At 40.5% G+C, this 22,761-nt stretch overlaps 1 protein-coding gene across 1 annotated transcript; it reads right to left on the bottom strand.

Moving 5' to 3' along the window:
- Positions 1–1,573: 1,573 nt before the first annotated feature.
- Positions 1,574–20,764, bottom strand: LOC127527001 (uncharacterized). The gene is made up of 3 exons (XM_051924311.1): positions 20,724–20,764; positions 13,151–13,187; positions 1,574–2,531 (listed from the first exon to the last, which is right to left on the bottom strand). The coding sequence occupies exons 1-3, from the start codon at positions 20,762–20,764 to the stop codon at positions 1,581–1,583; spliced, it is 1,029 nt and encodes a 342-aa protein (XP_051780271.1). The 3' UTR covers positions 1,574–1,580.
- Positions 20,765–22,761: the final 1,997 nt, after the last annotated feature.

The raw sequence follows: 22,761 nt of genomic DNA, 5'->3' as shown, positions 1-22,761 counted from the left end.
ATAGTAAACAGAGACTCTGACGTCACATTCTGACTTTTATCACACTGCTCCCCCCAACTTTTTGCTGGTACTTTAACTCGTGCACGCATCGAGTTAATTTCTGAGGACCTGATGAACACTGGCAACGCGTGTCAGCCATGATGCGTGCGTGTACACGTTCTAAGCATCAAATATAAACGAGCCATTAGGATTATCTCGGTTCTTGGTGACCACCCATAAGAAAATTTTACTGCTCAAAGGTTAATTTGGTTAAAGGTTAATCCCCTTGGGATTAATAAAGTATCTATCTATCTATCTATCTATCTATCTATCTATCTATCTATCTATCTATCTATCTATCTATCTATCTATCTATCTATCTATCTATCTATCTATCTATCTAATCTTTGATGGCTCGTGAAACTTAGAAGAGATTCTCATTTATGTTTCATTTAGGAATTAACTTTGTCACAGACAAAAAGGAGACAACTGAGGTAAAAGGAGTCAAAATTAAGAATTTGTTTTGAAAACCCCGTTATATTTTGTGAGATCTCTTTATAATCTTGCTTTAATATCTTCCAAGACTTCATGTTTTTTACTTATTATTGGACTGATGCCTTTATCCAAGGTAAATTAAAACAAGGTACAATCTATTACATTTCTTTTGCTTTATCCAATAGGAGCACAGGCAGATGAAGTGACTTTCTTGTGATCATGTGGTGTCCGTAGTGGGATTTGAACACACTGCCTCATGGTTTGAAGTCCAAAGGCCTTAACCACGTCTGAGCGGAGTGGTGGCTCTGAGGTTATGGATCTGCACTGGCAATCGGAAGGTTGCCAGTTCGAATGCCAAAAGGGACTCTGCTCTGTTGGGCCCTTGAGCAAGGCACTTAACCTGCAATTGCTGAGCGCTTTGAGTAGTGAGAAAAGCGCTATATAAATGCAAAGAAAGAATTATTATCTGCCACACTGCCTGCCTTTTCTTCCAGAATAAGTCTCATATAATTGGAGCATAGCAATATAAATGAAAGCAGCAAATAGTACAATTCAGAAGCAAGCACATAGAGTTTTGTAATCGTAGTAAAGTGTTTTATTATCATAAACAACTGTCCATACATTTCACCATACAAGGCAAATAACTTTCAAATTGCATACAAACATCAAGGCACTACTTGGAAAATTTGAGCCCATTGTGTGACTTTGCTGAGATCTCTGCAGAAACTCGATAGAAGACACTTGTGAGAACACTGGGGTGTTCCTTAGGGAAACAAATGTGAGAACATGAAATAAAAGAAAACATCTTATTTTATTTCTTTCTAATCTCATTGTTGTCCCAGAGAAACCAAAACGATATTAAGGAGATATCTTTTTTTGATTTTTCATTCCTATGGGCACTACAATCCACTAAGCATATTTACAAATTGGATGGAGGAAAAGACTTAAAAAAAAAAAAAAATTAAACATGAGCATCAGAAAGAAATCTTTTTTCCCCCTTTTTATATAACTTTTAATTTTGCTTTTAATGATTAAAAAATGAAGATTGACTTCTAAATACACAATTTATCAAACATATGAAAGTAAGCCAATCAGTGTGATTCTGCTTATATTGGTTCTTCTGATGCATTAATATTCACTTTATTGTAAAATATTCCATTCCAAGTTCCATCTTCAGTCAAGATTGTTTCAACTCCATTGCCATCAATTTTCTTAATTTTAGCTGTAAATGGAACAACAGCATTATCATCTTTGTAAACAATTAATTTAGCAACCACCTTTGATTTCGGGGGGACATTGATTGTGGTCTCATCAGCCACTGTTACCGTCTTCTCCAAAGTTGAGGATTTCTCATATGATCCATTGTAAGAAACTGTGGCGCTGAAGTTTACAATTTTGAAATCACAAGATAACGATGAACTGAAACCCCAAGCTTGGTTCCAGGTGGTCGTTTCACTGGTTTTTTGCTCCCAAGACAGTTTGAAAGTGTGGCTTTGAGCAATGCTGGTATTATTAGTGTAGCTTTGCTCTGCAACAGCAGTGGGAGTTTCGATTTGGTCTGGGTTAAAATCTTTGACTTCAACGCTGAGAATTTTAAAAGATGGCTCAACAACATCGCCGAGGCTCAGTGCAAATCTACAGCACTCATCGGGCCCTTCTTTTGCTGCCTCGATGTTCTGGTGCTTTCTGTATATTCTACTGACATACATTCCACTGTCAGCCCTAAGGAGGATCTTATTGTTATCGGTAAAGACACTAAATTTACAGTACTCATCTGGGGCAGACTTTACTGGTCTAATATAATTAATGCCACTTTCATGGTATCTACTCAGATACATTCCTCTTCGATCTTTCAAAAGGGCTTTCCCATCTGAAGTTTTGGTTACATGAAACTTACACCAGTCATCTTTGTTTGCTTTTGCAGCTTCAATGTACATCTTGTGACCTTCTGAATCGTATGAAATGCAACTCCAGTATTTTCCATTATCAGCCTGCAGGGCAACTCCCTCCTCCTTATCAATGTACATCTCTAGAGGACCAAAGGAGTTTATTATGGGCTGTAAGAAAGCAAAAGAGAACTGTTAAGTGAGTTAAATGCTACTTTTATTTTCATTAAAAATGATTGCTTAATGAGTTGGCACCCTGCCCAGGTTTGGTTCCCTGCCTTGTGCCCTGTGTTGGCTGGGATTGGCTCCAGCAGACCCCCGTGACCCTGTGTTCGGATTCAGCGGGTTGGAAAATGGATGGATGGATGGATGATTGCTTAATGATTTAAAAAAGTAGCTGAAATAAATATTTGACATCTAAGTTCTAATATTATATCCTTTTAAGAAAATGTAACTAGCAATTTAGATGCTTTGTGTGGTCCTGAGGCATACAAATCTGATCACGTCTGATATTATTATGGAGTGGCATTATTAAGAGTTAGCTTCATTTATTTTTCCTTATCAGTAATAAGATGTTAAAAGTACTAAGATTATAAATTTGTATTAAGAAAAGGTCATACCAATGTAAGCTCTCTTTGCTAACATATTTTCAGACTAGCTGTGCTACCTGCCAACGACGGGTTGAAATCGAAGCAATCATTGTAGACCTCAGTGTATTCATTCTCAACATTTGCAGTGCACCATCTCTTATAATGTGTTTTTATAATGCATTGTGGCCTGCAGAGGGCGCTCCTGCCACCCATACCTGACACAGACAGATGCAGGACACGAGTTCAGCACACACGTTTTAATTGTTTTTCTTTTTCTTGTGGGAAACGCCTTCCCCTGTTTCCCACCTGCACAGCACAGACATGCACAGTTCACAGAAGCACAATTCTCTTCTTTCTCTTTCCGTCTCTCTGTTCACCTCCACTCCTCCTCCAGCAAGCTTCGTCCACTTCCTCTTGACTCAGGCTCCTGGAGTAGTGGTGGCTGTCAACTTTTATAGGGCACCTGGAAGTGCTCCAGGTATCCGGTGATCTTCTTCTGGCAGAATTTCCGGGTGTGACAGAAGCCCAATGTAGTAGAGCTATGCAGGCTCTGCAGCACTCAAGGAACCCGACAGGTCTGTAGCAAACTCCAAGTCCCAGCCCGCCCTCTGGGAATCCGTGGCACTGGAGTAACCCAGGGCTGCCCTGTATCCTCCTGGGGGAGATAAAGCCCTGAAAGCTCTCGCCCGCCTGGCCCATCCATTATACAGGTGCCCCTTCCACAGCATGTAATAATAAAATGCTTTGCATATTTCTTTCCAACACATCAAAAACATTACCACTGCTTTTACGAATTCCACACCAAATAGAATATAACAGACATAACAACTGGACAGACACACAGATACACAGACACACACACAGACCATTGTCCTTTTATTAAGTAGAATTTTGTAAAGTGTAATTGACTACTTGTATCTTTTGACATGTTTGTTAAGATAAGATCTCATCTGAAACCACTGATTAAGCAGAACTACTTGCTCAACACAGACACACCCTAGTTGCCCAAGCACCAAATATCTAAATCAGATGGCAATCACTGCAGGACTAACCTCAGAAGTATGGTGTGGACCCTAATGGCCTGCAATGTGCTGATTTGCAGGAGACAGTAAAACAAAAATGAAAAACAACAGAGAGAAGTGTAATCAGTACAGATGCAATAATTCAAAATATGGAATCGTCATGGCCAAGTAAAAAACCAGAGTAGAGATTCAGTATCTGAGAACATGAAAAATTAATATTTTTTATAATAAAAAAATTTGGGGTTTTCTATCAAAGTCAGATATCCTGGCACTACTAAGAACGGCCTTTCCTCAGTTGCTCTGATGACATCACACAATCATGCTGCAATGTATTCTGGGAAACATTGCCAAGTAAATACAAAAGGCTCTAAAATAGCAATAAAATATAGAACAAAATGATATTGAGAACAGATGTAAACAAAATATATGCTTCTAAAATAAGCCAAATACACCATTTCTGACCAAACATTCAAATTCCGTCCTTATGAAAAGCAGTATTCCTTACATGGGTTACCTAGAGCAGGCATGTCAAACTCACTACCATTGGTGGGCCGCTTCGACTGCCATATGTGCGTCAGCGGGCCGCACTGTAACAAATACTATTATACTATTATACAAAGTTACTGTAGATTTCTTTCCAATACTGAAAACTTTAAAAAATGTAACACTTAAAGTTTAAAGAAAAGCAATTTATTTCCATACAGTCTCCATACAACAGTGTAGAATTAGAGTTTTAGCCTCTTAGCTAGGTCCTTATTATATTATATTCATTATATTATATTCATTGCTTATATAGGAGCCTTACAGTGTGAGATTTATTTCTTTTGTCCCGACACTTGGCATCTCTTGTTAGTAACCAGTTTGTCAATATCAGGCTTGAAATCTTGTGCATCTGCAATTTTTATGAGGGATGAAAGGTGCTCGACGGTAAGTCTTGAGCGATGTGGGGGTTTGGTAGCTTTCATTAATGAAAACAATTGCTCACAAAGGTAAGTGCTTCAGAACATAGACAGTACTCTCGATGCCAACTTACGGATCTGCACATACGAGGGTGGCAGGTAAGCATACAAGCCTGGCACACCAACTTCGTTGTATTTTGCCTTCAGAATAGAATCTGACTGCACTTCGATCAATTCCATTTGGATATTCTCAGGCGCATTCTCAACGTTGTAAGAGAACAGCGCAATGCCCTGTTTGTGTGAACTGAAATCACGAAAACGCTCACTGAATTCTTTGCTCAGTAATTCAAGTTGGAAAACAAATCCTCCAAAAATCAAATTTTACTTTACTAAGTTTACTTCAAAGTTTATATTGTAAAATAAGCCGATATGCAAAAAGCCACCTGACCTACAATAATTTTACAAACTCAAAATCACAAAAATATGTTAATAAACAACTGACCAACTTCTCGCGTCCACTTCAGATCTTCAGCTGTAGTCTGCACTAACTGTCATTACAATACTAGCACAAAATTACATGAAACTAGAGCAAAAAAACATGAAAATATGCGGGCTATTACTACTCGTGATGGTCAGTTCTGCCCAGTGGCCAGTCTCAGCAGCCCAGCCAGTAGTGTAGCCTTAGCAGGGGCGGCTCTAGGCTCGTGGCGGCCCTGGGCAGAGAAAGAATCGGTGGCCCCTTCGCCTGGCAATGTCAATACGGTATCTTATGCACGGCAGATGGCCACATACGTTGCGGACACTGCATAGCCACCTCGTACTCATGACACGCTTCTATATGCGCCTGTCCGTAACTTGAAAACCAAGTGGTGGCCCATGATATTCTCATTACGGCAGAACGTTATAATACTACATATAGCGTACTGCTCCAACTCTAGTGAATTTGTAAATACAGCGTACTAATTAACAAGAAACACAATGTTTTTCGGCCACATTGCTGTCAGCTGTGTCGTTATTTTCTCTTTCTGTTTTATATTCAATATATATTGGCGTGGCGGCCCCTGGGATTTGGCGGCACTGTGCAGGTGCACAGTTTGCACATGCCTAAAGCCACCCCTGCAGCAACCTAGCACTTCAGTTGTGACGCTGCGGCTCATTAACTTTGGTCAAGGCTCGTGGCTATACTAGCAGATGACGTTTCCGGTACCGTAATGCCATGGGAAAACATGCTTTTGTCAGAAGGCAGAAGTAAGAAAAGTCAATAAGTAACGCTGAAGATGCAGAATGATTCAATCACAAATGATAGTAATCATTTTGTACAAGTTCAGTGCTAACTAGGATCTGTCATGCGGGCCGCACAGATTTCTGTTGTGGGCCGCATGCGGCCCGAGGGCCGCATGTTTGACATGCCTGACCTAGAGTATAATAAGAAAATACATAATAAATTTATGAAAAGTGGAGATCATAACACCATTCCCTAAAAGAGATGACCACTTCTTAGCCTAGTGTTCTGAGGTCAGGAGATGAGCCAATCAAAGCAGGAAGAACACAACTACTAAGAGATCTCATGCCATGTGTCAACTGAGCTACAGTAACTTAACCACAAGAACTGAAAACCATCCTGAACCTTGCTGTACTTTGGGTGCTTCAGTCAACCCCGTCTGTGGAAGCTGCTAAACATTCAGGTTGTATGCTGTGAACTGTCACACTCATCTGCTTTGCTTCCACATTTGACATAGTGAGCAATGTTAATAACTATAACTATGACCAAATAAAGTTTCTAAAACTACTGCCCTGTTGGCCTTGTTGCTCTGTTCTGCCTATTTGGAGAGAGCTGACAGAAGGGATGACGCCTATAAAGCAGAGTCACAGTAACAGTTCATTGTGAGTAAAGGGTGCAAGTGTATTGCAGTTGTGGGCTGTGTCTCCTGTTAAATGGATAAGTTCAGGAATAGTGTATAGACAGCTAGAAGAAGACATATAACTTGGTGTACAGAAAAGAGAGTCTGCACAGCAGTATAGGGATTTTGTATTTTGAGAAGTGGTCACTGGAAAATCTTTCCACAATAAGATGGAAGTACTCTGGAGCCAACCCAGTACCCAGTGTCACATGTGTGCACATAGGTGACAGGTGAAAGGCCCTAGTGACTGCAGTTCTTCCGCTGCTACTGGGGTTGGAGTTGTGTCCTAATATCTTTCTCTCTTCCACCCTCTACAGACCAATTGATTGACGGCTAGGACAGTTCTTTTGTCTGTCCATCTGGACCTGCCTCTTTCTGTCAGAAGGGCCCAAAACTGTAAGCTCCTCCATTTTGGGACAGTTCTGTCTTGAACTTGTGTGTGTAGAGATGAATCCGCAATATCTGTGTGATTATTTTGAATCTCACTGCCTCCAAACATATGGGATGGCCATATTGGCACCCAAACTCTTTATTGTTGTCCTCTCTTTTTTTTTTTTTTTGGATATTATTGATTGTACTGTAATCTCAAAATATTCCATACAAATAAGTCAAGTTTTACAAAACTAGGTTTGAAACAAATCAACCCCCACCCATGAGAAAGAGAGCTAGGCCAGCAGAGTAAATCATTAAGCTAGTAAAAATAAGTAAATAGATAAATTAATAAATGAGTAAAGATAAATAGAGTAAAAGAAAAAGGGGACAGAATCTGCTTCCTCAATTTAAATGCTTATTCTAAAATGTTATTGATTAGATCCTGCCAGGTTTTGAAAAACTTTTGTACAGATCCTGTAAGTGTGAATTTGATTTTTTACCCACTGACTTAGAATAGGTGAGTTAGGATTCCTCCAGTTGAGCAAGATAAATCTACATACCAATAGTGAAGTAAAGGCCATTACAGTTTGTTTGTCCTTCTCCACTTTAAGCCCACCTGGGAGTCCACCAAACACAGCTGTTAGTGGATTAGGGGGGATTGTGACACCAAGGCTCTCTGAGAGGCATTTAAAGATTTTGGTCCAGAATGATGTTAATTTGGTGCAGGCCCAAAACATATGACCCAGCGAGGCTGGAACTTGATTGCAACGTTTGCAGGTTTGATTTTGCCCTGGAAACATTTTGAACAATTTTAAGCGAGACAGATGTGTTCGATATATAATTTTGAGTTGAATAAATGTATGCTTTGTGCATATGGAGCTCAAGTGAATTCTGTGCATGGCTGCCTTCCACTCCTTTTCTGAGAGGTTGAGTGAGAGATACTTTTCCCACTGTAATCAGATCTTTGAAAGGGAGGGACTGTAAAATGGTTTCATACAGTGCATCCGGAAAGTATTCACAGCGCATCACTTTTTCCACATTTTGTTATGTTACAGCCTTATTCCAAAATGGATTAAATTCATTTTTTTCCTCAGAATTCTACACACAACACCCCATAATGACAACGTGAAAAAGTTTACTTGAGGTTTTGGCAAATTTATTAAAAATAAAAAAATTGAGAAATCCCATGTACATAAGTATTCACAGCCTTTGCCGTGAAGCTCGAAATTGAGCTCAGGTGCATCCTGTTTCCCCTGATCATCCTTGAGATGTTTCTGCAGCTTCATTGGAGTCCACCTGTGGTAAATTCAGTTGACTGGACATGATTTGGAAAGGCACACACCTGTCTATAGAAGGTCCCATAGTTGACAGTTCATGCCAGAGCACAAACCAAGCATGAAGTCAAAGGAATTGTCTGCAGACCTCCGAGACAGGATTGTCTCGAGGCACAAATCTGGGGAAGGTTACAGAAAAATTTCTGCTGCTTTGAAGGTCCCAATGAGCACAGTGGCCTCCATCATCCGTAAGTGGAAGAAGTTTGAAATCACCAGGACTCTTCCTAGAGATGGCCGATCGGGGGAGAAGGGCCTTAGTCAGGGAGTTGACCAAGAACCCGATGGTCACTCTGTCGAGTGAACTGAGCGATCGGGGGAAAAGGGCCTTAGTCAGGGAGTTGACCAAGAACCCGATGGTCACTCTGTTAGAGCTCCAGAGGTCCTCTGTGGAGAGAGAAGAACCTTCCAGAAGGATAACCATCTCTGCAGCAATCCACCAATCAGGCCTGTATGGTAGAGTGGCCAGACGGAAGCCACTCCTTAGTAAAAGGCACATGGCAGCCCGCCCGGAGTTTGCCAAAAGGCACCTGAAGGACTCTCAGACCATGAGAAAGAAAATTCTCTGGTTTGATGAGACAAACATTGAACTCTTTGGTGTGAATGCCAGGCGTCACATTTGGAGGAAACCTGGCACCATCCCTACAGTGAAGCATGGTGGTGGCAGCATCATGCTGTGGGGATGTTTTTCATCAGCAGAGACTGGGAGACTAGTCAGGATAAAGGGAAAGATGACTGCAGCAATGTACAGAGACATCCTGGATGAAAACCTGCTCCAGAGTGCTCTTGACCTCAGACTGGGGTGACGGTTCATCTTTCAGCAGGACAACGACCCTAAGCACACAGCCAAGATATCAAAGGAGTGGCTTCAGGACAACTCTGTGAATGTCCTTGAGTGGCCCAGCCAGAGCCCAGACTTGAATCCGATTGAACATCTCTTGAGAGATCTTAAAATGGCTGTGCACCGATGCTTCCCATCCAACCTGATGGAGCTTGAGAGGTGCTGCAAAGAGGAATGGGCAAACTGGCCAAGGATAGGTGTGCCAAGCTTGTGGCATCATATTCAACAAGATTTGAGGCTGTAATTGCTGCCAAAGGTGCATCAACAAAGTATTGAGCAAAGGCTGTGAATACTTATGTACATGGGATTTCTCAGTTTTTTTATTTTTAATAAATTTGCAAAAACCTCAAGTAAACTTTTTTCACGTTGTCATTATGGGGTGTTGTGTGTAGAATTCTGAGGAAAAAAAGAATTTAATCCATTTTGGAATAAGGCTGTAACATAACAAAATGTGGAAAAAGTGATGAAGCACTGTGAATACTTTCCGGATGCACTGTATATTACAGAAATGCCATCTGAGTCCTCAAGACTGGTCAATAGTGGTAGGTGGGAGGTGAGGAAAATTGGGCAGGTTCTGTTTAACAAAGTTTCTAATTTGAAGGTAGTGAAAGAAATGTGTTGCTGGAAAGTTATATTTGGAGTGTAATTGTTCGTAGGATGCAAAGATGTTGTCTATGTACTGATCTCTAAGTGATTTAATCTGAAATGTTTTCCAGATATTAAAAACTGCGTACGTTTGCGAGGGTGGAAAAATGTGGTTCTTGTGCAGAGGTGCCACAGATAAAAGCTTCTCTATCTTAAAATGCTTCCTACATTGGTTCCATATTCTGAGTGAGTGAAGCACAATTGTGTTGTTAGTATATTGGCAATGACTTGTATTTATTGGGGTACACAGCAAAGAATATAAAGAAATACTGCAGGATTTTATTTCTGTTGTGGACCACGCCTGGGTATGTTCGTCTATTTCTGTCAATGTCCAGGTTTTTATAGCTTCTATATTTGCTTTCCAGTAATAAAACTGAAAGTTGGGTAGAGCCATGCCACCTTCTGCCTTATGTCTTTGTAGGGTTGTCCTTTGGATACATGGATGTTTTGACTTCCAAATAAATGAGGTTATGGTTGAATCTAATTTCTTAAAAGATGATTTATTGATGTATATTGGAATGTTTTGAAATAAAAAAGAAGCTTAGGAAGGACATTCATCTTAGCAATGTTAATTCTTCCAGCTAAACAAGAATTAGCATTGTTAAGATGTTGTCCTGTCTTTCTACACAGAGAAAGGGCAAAATACTGTATAATGAAAGCAACAAAAGTGAGTTAAGTATTTAAATCTCTAGCAAAAGCAGAAACATTTATAAATGTCTTATAATTGTAAAAATCATGCCTCTGTGCTTTCTTAATGTAGAATATCCATCCATCTATCCATTATCCATCCATCCATCCATTATCCAACCCGCTATATCCTATTTGCAGGGTCACAGGGGTCTGCTGGAGCCAATCCCAGCCAACACAGGGCGCAAGGCAGGGAACAAACCCCAGGCAGGGAGCCAGCCCACCACAGGGCACACACACCAACACACCAAGCACACACTAGGGACAATTTAGAATCGCCAATGCACATAACCTGCATGTCTTTGGACTGTGGGAGGAAACCGGAGCGCCCAGAGGAAACCCACGCAGACACGGGGAGAACATGCAAACTCCATGCAGGGAGGACCCAGGAAGCGAACCCAGGTCTCCTAACTGCGAGGCAGCAGTGGTACCACTATATATATATATATAGTGGTCTTTATCCACCTCTTGAACCCTCAGGTACCACTCTGAACACCAGGTGAAAGTACAATAACTATTTATTTTACTATTGTACAGTGCACAAAGCACCCTCCACTCTACACTCATAATAACAATTCTCTTGCAATAATACAATACTCCTCCTCGCCCAGACACTGAGCCCTCCTACCTCTCAGCTCAGCTCAGTGTCTGAGCTTTCCCACAGTCTTTTTATACACCCTGACCCGGAGGTGTTCCTGTCCAACAGTCCACAGTTCCTTATTCCTTCCGGGTCAGGGTAAACAGTCCTTTTCCTCAACCCGGGAGCACGTCGTTTCTTCCTGTCACGTGATGATGACGTACCCCCAGGTTATAGGGCACGTAAGAGCCCATGAGCCCCCCTACAGCAACGCCTGGTGGCCCCCAAGGTATCCAGCAGGGCTGTGTGTAGAAACTACATAGTCCATGAGGCCCTGCTGGAATTCGGGGCACGTCTACGCTGTTGGGAGAGCTCCTCCTGGCGGCCTGGGGGTGAGGGCCGGAATGGGAAACCGGCAATCCACCACAATATATATATTTTATATATATATATATATATATATAAATATATATATATAATGATCTGCTTCTCGCAACTGAAGAGGGCCCCGTGGTGAATGTTTGCCGACTGGTAGACCAACCACATGCGTTACCTGGTAGGTAACTACCCATACAATCAGAACACGGATGCTATGAATGTAATTACTCCGATCTACAGGCTGTCAAATAAACAAACTACATGCTGTGGAGCAACGTAAAGGGACTTCGTCTCTGATGGTGACGTCCGAGGTTTGATCCCTGCAAGAAGAGCAGTAGAGTGTGTACGCCTGATGAGCCCAAATAAGGACGAAACACGTGTCGCGCATTCTTTGCATTATTTGACAGTAAATTATGTAACATTCTATGATCTGCTTCTCGCAACTGAAGAGGGCCCTGTGGCTGATGTTTGCCGACTTGCAGACAAACCACATGCGTTACCTGGTAGGTAACCACCGATACAATCAGATCGGGACTCAGAGCACGGATGCTATGAATATATATATATATATATATATATATATATATATATATATATATATATATATATATATATTGTCACACACGTGCACATGGGAGGCAGCTAAAGGGCTTGAGTGACGACAGTTCTGAAACAGGCCGGGAGGTGGCAGAGTGCACTGACTCTTTTTCTTTCTTCCCTGTAGACCATTCACGGGAGATCCCATCTGCCTCTCTTGACGTCACTTCCGGGACCGAACTAATGGAAGGAGACCTTACTGGCTCCGGCCCCTGTGATGTCACGTCTGGGCTCGAACCAATGTCTAACGAATATGGGCCCGATCCTTATGACCTCACTTCCTATCTTCCCCTTTAAAAGCCTTCCCATTTTCCCTGTTTGTCAGTCTTGTTTTGGACTCAGTTGTGTGCACATCAGTGCTATCAGTGAATAAGAAAACGACTTTGCAGCCAGGATACCAGAATATACGGGTGGCTACCCCAAACCTTTTTCTGTGTATGTCTCAGTTTCGTGACAATATATATACATATATATACCACAAATGAGCATTTACAGTAAGTGTGCTGGATACATGGGTGTATATTGGTTTATGAGGTACATATCACTAGACTATTAGTTAAAATAAAACTTATCTTTCTTTTTTGTAATTGCACCATAAATCAGGGATGAACTTTGCCCAGTCAGAGTGTCAAAAGGAATATTCACAGCACATTTGTGGACCCTGCAGCCATATGTGATAAACAAGTTACAGTTTTTTTTTTCTTCACCAAAGCCATATAAGTCTTTACGGCTATTGTTCTAAAGTTGTTGGTGTGACAGTTAAGGGGATATAGAAACAGTTCCCTTAGACAATGTACTTGATACATACATACATAAATATTCACATTGCATTGATGATGCCATCTTTTATATTTTTTTCTTCATCCTTACCAGAAATATATGAAACTGCAGTTGACAACAGAGTAAAATTCAGTGCAAAGTATATTTTAGTGTCTCATAAAAAAACTTACCATTTTTGATTTTTGGAGTTGAGGAGAAATCTCTAACCTACAAGAGAAAAATAAAAAAAAATGTTTAAAAAACTTGAAGTTCCTGTTTATTTTAATGAAGCTGGGATGCTCTGATCAGGTGTTTAAAGCTGATACTGATCACCAATTTCATGTTACTAGATTTGCTGATTCTGTTACAGATACAAATTTTTTTAATCTTTATCTCTTTTAAATATTTTTGCACTAGGTTTATGCATAACTATATACACAGAAGCTGTATGTTCAATATTAAAGTGTTAACTTTGGTGTTTTTATAATTTAAACTGTAGACCACAGGTGTTAACTGTTTTATTACCAAAATGAAATTGTGTAGGCATATTGTTCAGTGACCATAAAAATACTAAAATACATTTTCCCTACAATTCATACTTTAACTAATAAAATATTTACAAAAATATTTATACATAAGACATCTAGCATAAAAGAAAATAAAATGCTTAAAAATATGCTGCAAAAGAGCCTGGACATTTCCTCAAAGTATAACAATGATATTCATTGTATAGAACTGATTTCAAACATTTCTGCACACACACGCACACACGCGCACACACACACACGCACACACACATTAAGAAACTAATAAAGTCATGATGGTGCAACAGATTCTTCTGTGGTGGAATATTGTGGTGGTCAGATATTTACATGATGCTTTGCCAGGAAACCATCTCTTTCACAGAAACTGACAAAAAAAAAACTTATAACCTAAATTACATGTTTAATTTTGAAGTGTTGGTTTAATGTGAGTTTAGAGTATCCAACAGGGGGTGCATGCTCCCTGGGAAGAGGTTCATTAGAGATTGCAGCCTTTACTAGCCCATATAGGAGTGAGCTGAGTGGACCAAGTGGAGGTAATTACCTGCCAGGCCAGGGGGTGGCTGGGTGCACTAAACCTACCTCTGTTATCTCTTCAGGCCAAATATGGGAAAACCTGGCTGATTCAACGTCACTTTCAGTTCCGGCCCCCAGACTGACATCACTTCCGCCTTTCGGCTTATAAAGCTGCCATCTTTCCTCCACCAGTCAGTTTAGTTGAGAACTCAAAACACTGCTCATGAGAGCTGTATTAAAAACCCTTTTGCAGCCAGGGACAATATATGGGTGGCTGCCCCAAACCTTTTTGGTGTGTGTCAAGGCTATTCATTTCACAATATATGTCTGTGTGTCTACCCAGTTCCATGTCTCTGTCATTCCAAAAGATGACACATCAGAAACATATTTTGTATAAAATGCATTGCCTTTGTCATTCCAACAGATGGCAGGCACATCACAAACATAAACATAGCTTTTATGAACCCCATACGAAATGGCGTATAACAGACACATATGCATCGCATGGTGCACTGCTAACATTAACATTTTTGGTCTAAATTGATTACTTAGATTGCATCCCATCTTAGTCGGGTACCACAACTACTATAGTAGCATTATGTAACAGTAAACAGTCCAATTACCATTTTGCCATCTCTTCCCATTTGTGTGTGCATATCAGATCTGTGCATTTCTCATCTCCAAATACACAAGTGAATCTGTCTTCAACTGGAGCATTACACAAAATGGCAAAAATCGTAATCTTTCAATATCCCATATTCCACCTACAAACTGTTATCTGTTGTATCAATGGGTCACAAAGCTGTGCACCTCATCAGCTATAACAGAAGTTGGAAACGTTAATACGGATTAAGTTGGTAGCTCATGAATATTGGACAAAATCTGAGACCAGGCCAATCCTTTGGCATTTCATGTTAGATTTTCTAATTCACTCAGTAAAAGTGTTGGTAGCACACCCAGCAGTAGAGAGCAGCTAACACATAGAGCAAATCCTTAATCCTGTGCACTCAAGCAATGAACATTAGTCATGCAAATATGACAAAAAATTAAAACCAGACTGAAAAACTCACAAGCCTGTCACTTTAGGCTTAATGTATAACCTAAAACAAATTTAGTGCAGATTTTAATTAGTAGTTGGCAACATTGCATCTTTTGTTCAAATAAAACTTTTTGTCATAAATACTTAGAATTATATACTTAAAGTAATAATTAAGTACTCACTAAGAAAGAGTCCAGTAGCTTTCTTTGTGTGAGATTCTTCCCCTGTGCTCCGCTCCTTAAATATTCAGCCCAGTGTGTTTATTGGGCAATTTTACTTCCTTTTCCCTGACTTTGGCTTATCTTTTGCTGAGATTATCATTTCTTGCACTTTATTTTTCACTTTTAGTCAATAAATAAACTGGTATGAGGTAATATTATGACTTTTGACTGTTTCATTGGTCAATGCTTTTGAATATGGTTTAGGTATTAACATATTAGGTCAGTTAGGTTAGATTAGGTAGACTTTATTACCCTGGAGAGAAATTTATTTGCTGCAGGAAGTACAAAAACAGAAGACATTGTTACAGAGATCCAATAGAGAAACAAAGACACAACATTTGACAACCGATGTTATTGCATAAACACAAACTCAAGATCATTACAGAGAAGTATAATTACTTTCAACAGTACACACAATTATAAGGCAGAATTTGAGATTGAGCAGCATCCCTACAAGTAATAGAATTCAAAATGCTTATAGCTCTAGGAATAAAAGAGTTCTTAAACCTGTTGATCTTTACCTTTGGAAACCTAAATCTGCAGCCTGATGGCAACAGCTGGAATTTCAAAAAAAGAGGATGGCACCTGACAGAACTGAGTTGGTTTTCTTTCTGTCCCGTTTGCAATACATTTCAGTGATAGAGGTCTGCTGTGAACCTATAATTTTACTACTAATTTTTGTAATGTTGTTAAGATGATTTATATTCATATTGTTGAGGTTGCCAAACCAACAGAAAAAAGCAAATGAAACAATGGATTCAATAAAGGACTTATATAAAAGTGTCATTATGGTTTTGTTCACTTTAAACCAGATGAGTTTCCTAAGAAAGAAAAGTCGTAATTTCCATTTGTTACAGATTTCACTTATTTTATTTATTTATTTATTTATTTATTTATTTATTTATTTATTTATAAAGCACTTTAAAAACAACATCAAGGCAGATCAAAATGCTGTAAAATAAAATCCAACATATCAGACACACAATAACCAAAGGATAAAAGAACCACATAAACACATAAGAGCAAAAGAAATTCCTAATAAAAAGTACAGAGATAGTCAACATATCATACTGGGTTAAAGGCCAGTAAGTGTGTTTTTAAATAAGATTTAAAGACAGCAAGTGAAGGAGCAACAGCAAATCGTTCCAGAGTTTTGGAGCTGCAACTGAAAAGCCGATCACCTTGGAGTTTGCATCGTGTCTTAGGAACACGTAAAAGCATCTGGTCTGCTGATCTGAGAGAGCGTGACGGTACATAAGGGTGCAGCAGTTCCAACAAATAAAATGGGGCACAACCATTAAAGGATTTAAAAACAAATACAAGGATCTTAAAATGGATTTGAAAACGAACTGCAAGCCAGTGAAGGGAAGCCAAAATCGGGGTAATGTGCCCATGCTTGCTTGTACCAGTTACAAATTGAGCAGCAGCATTTTGCACCAGCTGTAGGCGAACAATGGAAGCTTGGCTAATTCCAAAAAGAAGCTGTTTTGTCTTGGTAGAGTAATATATTGCTCCACTTTCCCCTTTTGTATTATTAATATGTAGCCTTTGTCAGAATGCCTCAAATCTCCCAGACTTACCACTGTTTATAAGGAATTATAGTATATTAATTCCCCCCACCTTCCCATCTACATCTGTAACCTCAGGCAATTAGGTGTAGTAAAGACAAGCAGGAGTTAAGTTACAATTTAAACAATGCATTATTGATAATATTCATAAATAATAACAATATGCAAAGTACATTTGAATATTGGCAACCATACAACCTCATAAATGGTGATGTGTAGTTTCCGTCGACCCCCTAGTCATTTACTTTACTTACTAAAATTAATACATTTGTACAGTACTCGATATTAAATATTTCACTAGATATCAAACTTTTCATTTTAATCCCTTGTAATTAATGATTGAAAAAGATAAAAGGACTACAGAATATAGCATTATCTTGTGCAACATCCATCCATCCATCCATTTTCCAACCCGCTGAATCCAAACACAGGGTCACGGGGGTCTGCTGGAGCCAATCCCAGCCAACACAGGGCACAAGGCAGGGAACCAATCCTGGGCAGGGTGCCAACCCACCGCAGGACACACACAAACACACCCACACACCAAGCACACACTAGGGCCAATTTAGAATCACCAATCCACCTAACCTGCATGTCTTTGGACTGTGGGAGGAAACCGGAGCGCCCGGAGGAAACCCACGCAGACACGGGGAGAACATGCAAACTCCACGCAGGGAGGACCCGGGAAGCGAACCCGGGTCTCCTAACTGCGAGGCAGCAGCGCTACCACTGCGTCTTGTGCAACATTTAATATTAAAACCTGCACTAACGAAAATTAAATCAAAAAAATAAGAGCAGAGTTTTTTTACATTTTTGACATTTATTAAATAAATATCCATCCATCCATCCATTTTCCAACCCGCTGAATCCGAACACAGGGTCACGGGGGTCTGCTGGAGCCAATCCCAGCCAACACAGGGCACAAGGCAGGAAACAATCCCAGGCAGGGTGCCAACCCACCGCAGTTAAATAAATATGTAAATTCAAAATAAATACAAAAATTGAAATCACTTTATTAAACATAAAAATGAAGTGAAAAAATCAACATATTCAGACAGAATTAAACATCAACAAAATTACAACAAAAACATAAATCCTCTCCTTCCTAACATGCTAATACCCACTGAAAGCGAGCAGATTTAGCAATGGGGATATGTGGGATAGAACCACTCTAGAAGAAAAGCAGTTGTTGTGACAAAAGAGAGATACCGCTCCAGCCAATTCTGCTGGGATATAACAGTTCGTTATGCAAATAGTCTCTTTTTCTGACAGCAGCAGCTAAGAAGTCCAAGAGCCAGACTTCACCATAATACAGTCCAAAAATCATGCAATATAGTAAAAAGATTTTAAATACTCCTGCGGTGGGTTGGCACCCTGCCCAGGATTGGTTCCCTGCCTTGTGCCCTGTGTTGGCTGGGATTGGCTCCAGCAGACCCCCGTGACCCTGTGTTCGGATTCAGCGAGTTGGATAATGGATGGATGGACCTCACAGGTGGCGCAGTGGTAGTGCTGCTGCTTTGCAGTAAGAGAATGTGGAAGATTGTGGGTTCGCTTCCCGGTTCCTGTGTGGATAGCGCTTTGAGTACTAAGAAAAGCACTATATAAATGTAATTAATTATTATTATTATTATTATTTAAATACTGTAATCCAAGAGGAACCCAGGACAGCAGAGATTTTTGTTGTTTTGTGAAAAACATGAACAATCAAGGCAGCATAAGAGCATGCAGTGGTGGTGGTCAATGCAAGGGCGGTGTCTTGTTCTGATATGACCTTCACTCCCTTTTCCGTAACTGAGATGCAAAAGCACAAACGGGCCATCAAGTCTTGTCTATTAGTTCATTGGGCATTATAATTATATATTATATTTTGCATTTCTTTGTGCTTGTAACTCTCCACTGAACACTGAACTGGCCACTATCAACCCCCTGTATTCCCAGAGTTTCATTCCATTGCACTCTCACATCATTTCAGCCTGGACCTTCCTTCTAAGGACCTAAATCCATTCTGCAGCATTTGGCTTATTCATGTCATCTAACTGTTTCTCCGCCGTCATGAACTGGTCCAGCTATTCCTGCACCACCTCTTTTAATTCTTGCAGGTCCCAGTTTATTTGCACAATCAAGGTGGGACGGTTTTAATCTGAGTCAGGCTGTTGTACATTATATTGCGAAATGGGCACTTGTATTAATGGTGCTTAAAATTCCATTCTTTCATATTCATGTTTGACCCTGACGGGTCAGAATCAGGGCTTATTAGGCATCCCTTTCCCCTTCTTCATCCCTCTCTGGCTGAAACTGTTCATTTTAAAATCATCGGAACCATCTTCTTCCTCTCCCTCATTAATTCCTCCAGCTGCCCCAAGGGGTGGTGACAGACTATTGTCCTCAAAGGGAGGGGAAACGCATGCTGTCGCTAAATCAAGGTATAATCTGTTCTTTTTATTCATATTATTTTTATTTACTTATTCTTCCTTCTTTTGTCTGGACCTTTGGGATGGTTCTTGAATTATCAAGAACAACTTTTCTTTTTCTGCTATAAGTTTCATTTGGCTTTGCAGTCCCTCATTGCACTTCTGCATCGCTTTCAGGGCTCTGTCTTTAATGATCAATTCCCATCTATTAAACATTTCCATTTTCTCGACCACATCTCCCTCATGCATTTCTATATACAATCTTCCTAACTTCCTGCATTTCACTCATATCACCAGAGCATTCTACTGGCCAACTGCCCCGATCTGTTTACTCCACCGTTTACAGTTTTTGTTTTTTAATCTAAGCCTGTTTTCCGTTCTATGTAGTGTCTTGGAGAGCCGCTTTTTTTTTTCCTTGGTACGTTTTCCGAAAACAATTCTCCGCACAGAGGCTCCTCATTCGCACACTGTTTTTTCAATTTCTTTCTTTAGCGAATCCCCGAACGTGAGATACTTTCCCTTTTTACTAAACTTCCACCTCTCTCTTCTAATTCCGAGTCTACTTACGACTCCGTCTCATTCCAAGAGGCGCTCTTATCGTTACGTCCCAGTACCTCTCCTGAACGGTAAAGCAGTTGTGCTCACCGGTCACCGATCTTATTCCTGTCTGCAATTCGCACCTTCACTCGGGTTCTCCGACAGAAGGGGAACTGCTCGAGTGTCAAATAAAGTGTGGAAGTAACACCCAAGGAAGACAGGAATAGTTCAATTAGTCTTTATTCAGTTACAGATGAGTACGTGGATTCATGCTTTTGTTTTCCCAAAGCAGTTTTAACTGGTTACTATTAGTTTTCCCCATGGCCAGTGAGTTTTCCGCACTTTTTGCTAAGCCAGCCTCTCATTATCGCTTCACTCCCGGTCCCTCCTGTCCCCCGGTCCACCGGGATGATCAACCTGATTAGCGGACTGACAGTTTCACCTGAAGGCCGCTGGTTACCACTGTTTAGATGATCGATTCCCTGAGTGACCCGTTCAGTTCAGGGTATAACCAGACCATTAGAGCAAAGAGTCTCACCCTCCCGCAACACTGCCTTTTTCCCGATCACGAAATGTTCAGTTATTTATCTGTTCTTCCTACTCCCTTCCTTTATTTTACTTTTAAGCCTCTAAGAGACTTCTTCTTCGTTTCCTAGGGAGTGTACTAACTCACGTCCTTAACATTCATAATCTTTACACTGACCTTATCTATACACTCACTGCCTGGTTTCTTTTGTTTTCCCCGGTCGGACTCCCTCGGTCTACTCACCAAGAATTTTTTCTCCTGTCTGTAAGTTCCCAGTTCACTCGACTTTCAGGAAAAAATCAGAGGAGGTCAAAGACTCCCTACGTGGGAGTCGGCAGAGGCAGGCCAGTCCTAACTTTTTCCGGATCTGGTCCTCCCGACCCGGCCGGTGTCAGTCCTTTTACCGGTCCTCTGGACTATCCCGCTCAAGGAGTCGCTTGGCCATCTCTGTCCTCAAACGGGGCACCAAAACTGTGAGCACTGAAGTCGGAAAACGACGAGAAAAAACACCAATTTAAAATTAAAAGCAATTTCTTTATTCTTGGTGAGTTAGAGAGATTGTGAGACTGCCTGCCCATGCCTACCAAGAAGAGACTGGAGCAACCCCCCCATCCCAAAGCTAAGTGCCACTGGCTGGTCAGAACACACAGTCTTGCTTAAACGAAAATAATTCCTCTTTATATTACCTAGCGGTGGCACGGTGGCACAGGTAACGCATGTGGTTTGTCTGCAAGTCGGCAAACATCCACCACAGGGCCCTCTTCAGTTGCGAGAAGCAGATCATAGAATGTTACATAGTTTACTGTCAAATAATGCAAAGAATATGCGACATGAGTTTCATCCTTATTTGGGCTCATCAGGCGTACACACTCTACTGCTCCTCTTGCAGGGATCGAACCTCGGGCGTCAGCGTCAGAGATGAAGTCCCTTTATGCTGCTCCATGGCGTGTAGTTCGTTTATTTGACAGCCTGTAGATCAGAGTAATTACATTCATAACATTCGTGTACTGAGTCCCGATCTGGTTGTATGTGGTTGGTCTACCAGTCGGCAAACATCCACCATAGGGCCCTCTTCAATTGCGAGAAGCTAATCATTATATATATATATATATATATATATATATATATATATATATATATATATATATATATATATATATATTGTGGTAGCTCTGCTGCCTCACAGTTAGGAGACCTGGATTCGCTTCCCAGGTCCTCCCTGCGTGGAGTTTGCATGTTCTCCCCATGTCTGCGTGGGTTTCCTCCGGGCGCTCCGGTTTCCTCCCACTGTCCAAAGACATGCTGGTTAGGTGGATTGGCGATTCTAAATTGGCCCTAGTATGTGCTTGGTGTGTGGGTGGGTGTGTTTGTGTGTGTCCTGCGGTGGGTTGGCACCCTGTCCGGGATTGGTTCCTGCCTTGTGCCCTATTTTGGCTGGGATTGGCTCCAGCAGACCCCCGTGACCCTGTGTTCGGATTCAGCGGGTTGGAAAATGGATGGATGGATATTACCTAGCTTATTCATTAGCCAAAGAGAGAACAGAAAAAAACATAACATTTTGAGGTCATACATAAATTAGGGTTACATCTTTAATTTATGACATTTAGGAGTACAGAAAAACAAAGCAGTACCAGGCGCCATACATTATCTAAAGAATGTGCCCGTCTCAGTACAGACCCATTTTAAGCAGTTTTCTTTAAGTTCATTGCATTAGTTATAAAGAGATTACATTCTTATAACTTTAATATCTTCATTAGATCATATTTGTTTGATTAGATTAACAATCCTTATTTATTCATTCATAAATGACAATTTTTGTCTTATAATTTTAAGCAAGAGTGAAGAAAACAATCACATTGATTCATAATATCACAGGGTGTTCTGTTGATATCAAGAGGTTAGCACTTTCTTATAGAAGAATTAAATCAGTCTCATATTCTGTGCATAAACATAATTCCTATCCTACCTAAATGCAGATCAAATCATATAGAAGTATAAAATCATATAGTTCTCTGCAGCATGATTAATATAAAACACAGTCATTGGTATTTTGTGAGTTAAATACTTATACTCATCTGCGGTGGGTTAGCCCCTGCCTGGGGTCTGCTTCCTGCCTTGTGCCCTGTGTTGGCTGGGATTGGCTTCAGCAGACCCCCGCAACCCTGCAGTTAGGATATAGCAGGTTGGATAATGAAGAATGTTTTTTCTGCTTTCTCACATCCATATAATGAAATTGCAAGAGCAGAGGTGCAAAACTCTGGTCCCAGAGGTCCGCAGTGAATTAGGTTTTTGTTACTTAACCAGATTTTTATTAAAGTCATTTGTAACAATGCAGGGACCTTAATTGCCTATTCAAATTTTAAATTGCTGCATTTTGGTGTTAGTTTTTGCCTGTTTTCTTAACTAGCCATCATTTAATAATGAGGCACAAATGACAAAGAA

Source organism: Erpetoichthys calabaricus, chromosome 3, assembly GCF_900747795.2.
Source record: "Erpetoichthys calabaricus chromosome 3, fErpCal1.3, whole genome shotgun sequence".
In the NCBI taxonomy this organism is placed as follows: Eukaryota; Metazoa; Chordata; class Cladistia; order Polypteriformes; family Polypteridae; genus Erpetoichthys; species Erpetoichthys calabaricus.
Note: the sequence above shows the minus strand (reverse complement) of the source record. Positions and strands in the feature narration are given on the sequence as shown.